We start from the raw sequence: 8,820 nt of genomic DNA, 5'->3' as shown, positions 1-8,820 counted from the left end.
AAAATGATGGATAGGGTTGGCTTATTTGAAAAGGATACAATAGGGGACTACTTTACCTGGTCAAATGAGCACAATCAGGATGTGATTTATTCTAGGATTGATAGCGCTATTGGGAACATATAATGGCATCAGAAGTATATTGACACTACTCTAAAGATCATGGAGCCTAGTATTTCAGATCATGCCCTACTCTATATCTAGAGGAATAATATTAGACAACACCAAAGTAGGATGCTTAAATTTCCCAATATTGTCACTAAAAGCTCAGGTTTTATAGAGGCTATAGCAGAAAGTTGGAGACATGATGTAATTGGCAAGCCAATGTATATCATGTGGAAGAAATTGCAGAGGCTGCAACTTGTTATCAAACAGTTGGCTAAACCTTTGTATGGCATTATGAAACAAATTGTTCTAGCTAGAGAGAACTTGAGTAAAGCTCAATAAATGTTGGTGGAAGACATAATAAACACTAAGAAAATTAATCAGGTAAAGCAGCTGTCTCTTAAGGTAATAAACCTTTCTAATGTAGAAGAGAACATGTTAACTCAGAGATCTAAAATCAATTGGATTAGACTAGGTGATAACACTAATGCTTATTTTTTTACATCTCTCAAAAATAGTTTCAGTAACAATTACATTGGCATGTTAAAAGACAAAGATGGTAACACCCTAATCAACCAGAAAGAGATGGAAGAGGAGGTGTTTAAATTCTATGAAAACCTTATTGGCAAGGAAGCTAGTAGTATCAAGAGAATTGATATTGAGGCCATGAGGGAGGGGAGTCAGATTAATATGGAGCAAGCCCATTATTTGAATAGCTAGGTGACGGAGAAAGAGATCTATGGGGCGTTGAAGATAATATGTGATACTACTGCTCCAGGCATAAATGGCTATGGAGCAAATTTTTCAAGGCTACTTGGGAGATTATCAAGAAGGGCCTCATTGTTGTTGTCTTAGACTTTTTTGATAAAGGGAGGTTGAATAAAGCAGTTAATAGTACATTGGTTACTATAATTCCCAAACACCAGTCTGCTTGTCTTGTAAGTGAGTTCAGACCCATATCTTGTTGTTCGATTATGTACAAAGTCATTTCTAAAGTAATGGCTAGAAGGCTTGGGAAAGTGTTAGGAAGAATTATGAACATGAGTCAAGCAGCATTTGTACTAGGGAAACACGTGCAAAATCATGTGCTCTTGGCCTATGAGCTCATTAGGGGTTATAGTACAAAAGGAGGAGCTCTTAAATGTATGTTTCTAATGGACATTCAAAAGGCGTACAATAGCGTGGAGTGGCAAGCTATTGAAGATATCATGGCTGAATTGAGTTTCCCTAACCAGTTCATCGAACGGGTGATGCTAGTGTCATACCCCAAAATTTGCCATATTGCTATTACATTTTATTAACAGGGACGTAGTACAAAGTCTACAAGGGTGTATATCAAACTAGTGGACTTGACATCTTGATTGGCAAGCCCATTTCAAAAGAGTAATTATTCTCTAAATTGTCCAATTCAAAAGATAGGGGTATACATTAAGTAAAAGTGTGTATTTAATTGGGCTTATTATTCATAAATTATGAGGCCCAATTTCAGGATTCAAAATTATTTTTAAACTTGGATTTTATAAACTTTCATGGTTTATTTAAAATATTTTGGATTTCTTGTAATTATTTGTTTAAAAATACAATAATTCACTGGTAAATTGTTTATATTTTTAAATAACAAATATTTGCTTGCCTTTCATATGCTTTCAATTGGATTTTTATTTCAAATAAATAACATAGCACAATTGGTAAGGAATAAGGCTTGCAAGTAAGAAGTCACGGGTTCAAATCCTATAAGTGGCACTTTCACACTTTTTCTCTTATTTTTTTACTAATTTTCAAAATGAATTGTTGGGCTTTTGGATATGGGTTATTTCCTTTTATGGATTTTAACCTAATTTCCATCTATAAAAAGGGGTCTTGGCAATCCTAAAAGGGGACCTTCTTTCAATTTCACGTAGAATTTTCACACATTCACATCACACACCTTTTTACTACGCTTCTCTTCTCCCTCCGAGGGTTTGCCTTAGGGTTGTCTTGAACAACCCTAACCCGCCGTTGTCGATTAACAGACAACGGCCGACAAACCCTTTCCCCCTTTCAAACTCAAATCCCTCAACTCAAACTCAAATTTTTGGCCGATGATTACCTATGAGGCCTCCCCCAAAAAAGGGTTTTTGGCCATTGTTGTCTCGATCTAACAATGGTCGGTTCCCCTAAAAAAGGGTTCATGGCCATTATTGTCTCGATCTGACAATGGTCGGCACCCCTAAAAAGGGGTTTCTGACCATTGTTGTCTCAATCTGACAATGGTCGGCCTCCCATAAAAAATGGATTTCTGGCCATTGTTGTCTCGATCTGACAATGGCCTATTATTTTTATTTTCACTATACATGGCTTTTGGCCTTTGGTCATTGTTGTCGCGATCTGACAATGACCTTGTCAAAACCCTTGGGTTTACCTTTTTGGCCAATGATTAAACCTTTTGGTATGAGGCCACCCTTTTATTTAAAAACGTTTTTTATTATCGTTCCTCTTCTTTGGACAATGATGATGCATTGAGGTCACTATTTTATTCTTGCCATGTTTTACTTTTATTCTTGCTATATGTTTTGTCTTAGCCATGGTCATTGTTGTCTCGATCTGACAATGACCCCATCAAAACCTTTGAGGTTTTGCCCTTTTGGCCAAAGGCATATTATTTTTAATTTATTAGTCAACAATTGTCAAAACCTTTTTATAAAACCTAAAGGATAAATGGGTCCCCCTTAAGTACAAGGGAGGCAAAGGGTGCCTAACACCTTCCCTTTGCCTAATTTACCTACTTACTCATATCTCTTATTTTAAGAGTTTTTCACTTGCCCAAATAAAGTGGGTGGCGACTCCGTTTTAACGTAAATTTTCAAGCATGTTGCTACAGCTAGTTGTGAAAATAGTGTCTTACAGGTATAAAATAAATGATGGTGTCACTAGTATCCTTAAAGCTAAAAGAGGGCTAAGACAAGGTGATCCCCTTGTCCCTTCTCCTCTTTGTCATTGTTATGGAATATCTCTACAGGATCATGCAGAAATTAAAGAGAAACCCCAACTTTAACTTTCACTCAAAATGCAAGAAGCTTAGTATTGTCAACATCAGCTTTGTTGATGATCTTCTACTATTCACTAGAGGTAATTTGGGCTCTACTCAGCTTGCTATGCAGAAATTTAGGGATTTCCTTGAGGCAACATGTTTGTGTGTTAATCATGGGAAATGCAGAGCTTATTTTGGGAACGTAGAAAAGGAAGTGAAGCACCCAATTTTACATGTTACTGGTTTTAAGGAGGGTCCCATTCCTTTTAGGTACTTTAGGATTACCTTGACTAGTAAGAAGCTGTCTGTTAATAACTGTCTTAGATTGGTTGAAAAAAATTGTATGCAGGATAAAGCACTGGACTGAAGGTGGAGAAAAACACAAGAAAGGGGTGTTAGAACAAGATTTGTTCTGATCAATATTCTTAGTTTTGATGATAACAATGTATATGAATTTTGTATGAGATAATGTGGTACTCTAATACTATACAATTTACATTTCAGGAATTATATAAAGAGTATGCATAAAATCAGCGCAAGAAGCACTGACTCAGAAGGTTCAGCATGCAACATCAGAACATGGTCTGGCAAGACATCAGAAGATGGTCAAGCAGAATCAGAACATGGTCTATGGAAGCATTAGAAGAACTTGAGATCAGAAGCAGAAGCACTGAAGTTCTCATGGTATCACGCTCAGAAGCACTTCAAGGTCAGAAGACAAGAAGATGCTCTGCACCAAGCTGTTTGTACTCTGATGATATTCAAACGTTGTTTACACAAACATCAGATCAGAAGCAAGTACTAGCTGGCAGGCTACGCTGATTGACAAAAGGAACGTTGAAAGCTATTAAAGGCAACGTCAGTAGACACAGCGAAAGCAAGGCTCGAGGTAGTTGACAAAAGAGTGAAACATTAAATGTAATGCTGTACGGAATACGCAAAGCATTAAATGCTCCCAACGGTCATTTTCTCAAACGCCTATAAATATGAAGTTCTGATGAGAAGCAAGGTTACGAACTTTGAATATAACACTCGATCCAAAAACGCTGAAACGCTGTTCAATTCAAAAGCTCTCATAACTTCATCTTCAACCTCACTACATTGCTGTTGTAATATCTTAGTGAGATTAAGCTTAAACTTAAGAGAAAATCACAGTTGTGATAATATCTTTATTAGAAGCATTGTAACTCTTAGAATTTGTTTACATTAAGTTGTAAGAACTAGAGTGATCAGGTTGTTGATCAGTATACTCTAGAAAGTCTTAGAGGGTATCTAAGCAGATTGTTCCTAGAGTGATCAGGTTGTGATCAGTATACTCTAGAAGACTTGGAAGTTGTCTAAGTGGAAAACCATTGTAATCTCGTGTGATTAGTGGATTAAATCCTCAGGTGAGGTAAATCACTCTAAGGGGGTGGACTAGAGTAGTTTAGTTAACAACGAACCAGGATAAAAATCATTGTGCAAATTGTTTTTATCTTACAAGTTTTAAAGCTACACTTATTCAAACCCCCTCCCTTTCTAAGTGTTTTTCTATCCTTCAATTGGCATCAGAGCGCCGGTTCTAAGGTGCAAGCACTTAACCGTGTTTAGAAAAGATTCAGGAAGAGAAAAACGCTTAAGTCAAGATGGCTGGTGAAGATCCAACAAATACATCTACATCTGGCTCTGCTGAGCAATACAATGGAAATGGTAACAATGGTTATACTAGACCACCAGTATTTGATGGTGAAAACTTTGAATACTGGAAAGATAAACTTGAAAGTTACTTCCTTGGTTTAGATGGTGACTTATGGGATCTGCTGATGGATGGTTACAAACATCCAGTGAAAGCTACTGGCGTAAGGCTTACAAGACAAGAAATGAATGATGATCAAAAGAAGCAATTCAAAAATCATCATAAGTGTAGGACTGTTTTGCTGAATGCTATCTCTCATGCTGAATATGACATATATGAGTCATTGAAAATGACCCATGAAGGAAATGCCCAAGTCAAGGAGACTAAAGCTCTTGCTTTGATCCAGAAATATGAAGCCTTCAAGATGGAGGATGATGAAAACATTGAGAAGATGTTCTCAAGATTTCAAACGCTAACTGCTGGATTGAGAGTTCTTGACAAGGGATACACAAGGGCTGGTCATGTAAAGAAGATCATCAGAAGCTTGCTAAGAAGATGGGGTCCTATGGTGACTGCGTTCAAAATTGCCAAGAATCTGAATGAAGTCTCTCTTGAGGAATTGATCAGTGCTCTGAGGAGTCATGAAATTGAGCTGGATGCTAATGAACCTCAGAAGAAAGGTAAGTCTATTGCGTTAAAATCTAATTATAAAAAATGCACTAACGCTTTTCAGGCTGAAGAAGTAGATTTTGAAGAATCAGAATCAGAAGCAGAAGATGAACTATCCATGATCTCCAGAAGGGTAAACCATCTCTGGAAGAGCAAGCAAAGGAAGTTCAAGAGCTTCAGAAGTTCAAAGAAGTCTGAAAGAGGAGAATCTTCTAGAGGCAGAAGATCTGACAAGAAGAAGGTCATCTGCTATGAGTGCAATGAGCCTGGACACTTCAAGAATGAATGTCCAAAACTTCAGAAGGAGAATCCCAAGAAGAAGTTTCATAAGAAGAAAGGTCTTATGGCAACATGGGATGATTCAGAATCAGAATAAGAATCAGACTCTGAAGGTGAGCAGGCAAACCTTGCACTGATGGCCACAGTGGATGACGGATCAGAATCTACATCAGAATCAGATTCTGAAGAGGTATTTTCTGAACTTTCTAGAGAAGAGTTAGTTTCCAGTTTAACTGAACTTCTGGAACTCAAGGCTCATCTTAGTATCAAATACAAAAAGCTGAAAAAGCTATTTGAATTTGAAACTAAGAAGCTGGAAATGGAAAATTCTGAACTGAAGGAAAAAGTTTTAAAATTATCCAAAGATATTGGATCTCCTTCTGAATCAGAAAAATCCATTCCTAGTCTCAATCATATTCTGAAAGAATATGACTCGTGCTTCAGTAAGTTTCTATCTAGAAGTATTGGCAGAAGTCATCTTGCTTCTATGATATATGGTGTTTCTAGAAACAAAAGGATTGGCGTTGGCTATGAGGGTGATACCTCACAAAAATTTGAACCTGTTGATGATTTGAAAATCACATACAAGCCATTGTATGATCAGTTCAAATATGGCCACTCACATGATATTAGGGTCACTTCACATGCCAAAAGTTTTAACACTTCACACACCAAGAAGCATGTGACACAACCTAAAAAATATCATGCTGCCAAACCTAAAGAATATCATGTTGTTCCTCCTGTTACTTATCATGCTAAACCCAAGTTCAATCAGAACTTGAGGAAAACTAACAAGAAAGGACCCAAGAAATTGTGGGTACCTAAGGAGAAGATAATTTCTGTTGCAGATATCCTTAGCAGCAAAGAAGACAAAATACAAAATGTCATGGTACCTGGACTCTGGGTGCTCGCGACACATGACGGGAAGAAGGTCTATGTTCCAAGACCTGGTGCTTAAATCTGGTGGAGAAGTCAAGTTTGGAGGAGATCAGAAGGGCAAGATTATTGGCTCTAGAACCATAAGTATTGGTAACTCTCCTTCCATAACTAATGTACTTCTTGTAGAAGGATTAGCGCATAACTTATTGTCCATAAGTCAATTAAGTGACAATGGTTATGACATAATCTTCAATCAAAAGTCTTGCAAGGGTGTAAGTCAGAAGGATGGCTCAATCCTATTTACAGGCAAGAGAAAGAACAACATTTATAAGATTGATCTTTCAGATCTTGAGAAGCAAAAGGTGACTTGCCTTATGTCTGTTTCTGAAGAGCAATGGGTCTGGCACAGAAGATTAGGACATGCTAGTTTGAGAAAGATTACTCAGATTAACAAACTAAATCTGGTCAAAGGACTCTCAAATCTGAAATACAAATCAGATGCTCTTTGTGAAGCATGTCAGAAGGGCAAGTTCTCCAAACCTACATTCAAATCTAAGAATGTTGTCTCTTCCTCAAGGCCGTTAGAACTTCTCACATTGATCTGTTTGGACCTGTCAAAACAGCATCTGTCAGAGGGAAGAAATATGGATTAGTCATCGTAGATGATTATAGCCGCTGGACATGGGTAAAGTTCTTAAAGCACAAGGATGAGTCTCATTCAGTGTTCTTTGAATTCTGCACTCAGATTCAATCTGAGAAGGAGTGCAAAATCATAAAGGTCAGAAGTGATCATGGTGGTGAATTTGAGAACAGATTCTTTGAGGAGTTCTTCAAAAAAAATGGTATTGCCCATGATTTCTCTTGCCCTAGAACTCCACAGCAAAATGGAGTTGTAGAGCGAAAGAATAGGACTCTACAAGAAATGGCCAGAACCATGATCAATGAAACCAATATGGCTAAGCACTTCTGGGCAGAAGCAATAAACACTACATGTTATATTCAGAATAGAATCTCTATAAGACCTATTCTAAATAAGACTCCTTATGAATTGTGGAAGAACAGAAAGCCCAACATTTCATATTTTCATCCTTTTGGATGTGTTTGTTTTATTCTGAATACTAAAGATCATCTTGGTAAGTTTGATTCTAAGGCACAAAAATGTTTCCTTCTTGGATATTCTGAACGCTCTAAAGGCTACAGAGTATACAATACTGAAATATTGGTTGTAGAAGAATCAATCAATATCAGATTTGATGATAAGCTTGGTCTTGAAAAGCCAGAGCAGTTTGAGAATTTTGCAGATATAGATATTGATATATCAGAAGCTGTAGAACCAAGAAGCAAAGTTTCAGAAGCTGAAAATCTAAGAAGCAAAGAATCAGAAGATCAAGTTGCTGCATCTTTAGAGAATCTCAGAATTTCTGAAGAACCAACAGTCAGAAGATCTTCTAGACTCACCTCAGCTCACTCAGAAGATGTGATCCTTGGAAAGAAAGATGATCCTATCAGAACCAGAGCATTCCTTAAGAACAATGCAAAATGTCAATTAGGTCTTGTTTCTTTGATCGAGCCAACTTCTGTTGATCAAGCTCTAGAAGATCCAGACTGGATAATTGCCATGCAAGAAGAACTAAATCAGTTTACAAGGAATGATGTATGGGATCTTGTTCCTAGACCAAATGGATTCAACATCATTGGTACAAAGTGGGTTTTCAGAAACAAGCTTAGTGAGAAGGGAGAAGTGGTAAGAAACAAAGCCAGACTGGTGGCTTAGGGATATAGTCAACAAGAAGGAATTGACTATACAGAAACCTTTGCACCAGTGGCCAGGTTAGAATCTATTCGCCTATTAATTTCTTTTGCCACTCAAACATAACATCACTCTATATCAGATGGATGTTAAGAGTGCCTTCTTAAATGGTTATATAGATGAGGAAGTCTATGTCCACCAACCTCCTGGTTTTGAAGACTCTAAGTCTCCAGAACATGTTTTCAAACTTAAGAAATCATTGTATGGACTGAAGCAAGCTCCTAGAGCTTGGTATGAAAGATTAAGTTCTTTCCTTCTGGACAATGGTTTCACTAGAGGAAAAGTGGATACGACTCTCTTCTGTAAAACATCTAAGAAGGACATTTTAATTTTTCAAATTTATGTTGATGATATTATTTTTTGAACATCTAATGCTTCACTTGGAAAGGAGTTTGCTAAGTCTATGCAGGCTAAATTTGAAATGAGTATGATGGGAGAAATCAAGTATTTTCTTGG

At 37.2% G+C, this 8,820-nt stretch overlaps 1 protein-coding gene across 1 annotated transcript; it reads left to right on the top strand.

Moving 5' to 3' along the window:
* The first annotated feature begins 1,100 nt into the window (after positions 1 to 1,100).
* On the top strand, positions 1,101 to 3,479 carry LOC131594955 (uncharacterized). Its single transcript, XM_058867158.1, has 3 exons — positions 1,101 to 1,349; positions 2,963 to 2,988; positions 3,101 to 3,479. The coding sequence occupies exons 1-3, from the start codon at positions 1,101 to 1,103 to the stop codon at positions 3,477 to 3,479; spliced, it is 654 nt and encodes a 217-aa protein (XP_058723141.1).
* Positions 3,480 to 8,820: the final 5,341 nt, after the last annotated feature.

The sequence above is a fragment of the Vicia villosa genome, linkage group LG1, assembly GCF_029867415.1.
Source record: "Vicia villosa cultivar HV-30 ecotype Madison, WI linkage group LG1, Vvil1.0, whole genome shotgun sequence".
NCBI classification, from domain to species: Eukaryota; Viridiplantae; Streptophyta; class Magnoliopsida; order Fabales; family Fabaceae; genus Vicia; species Vicia villosa.
The sequence above is the reverse complement of the archived record's forward strand: the minus strand, read 5'-3'. Positions and strand labels throughout refer to the sequence as shown.

What these genes read in the sequence shown, in the direction of transcription:
- LOC131594955 (XM_058867158.1), top strand. Translation starts at nt 1,101, where the DNA reads ATGGCTAGAAGGCTTGGGAAAGTGTTAGGAAGAATTATGAACATGAGT. An exon ending in CTAACCAGTTCATCGAACGG is followed by an intron (nt 1,350 to 2,962) that starts GTGATGCTAGTG and finishes ATGTTGCTACAG; the next exon opens with CTAGTTGTGAAAATAGTGTC. An exon ending in GTGAAAATAGTGTCTTACAG is followed by an intron (nt 2,989 to 3,100) that starts GTATAAAATAAA and finishes ATATCTCTACAG; the next exon opens with GATCATGCAGAAATTAAAGA.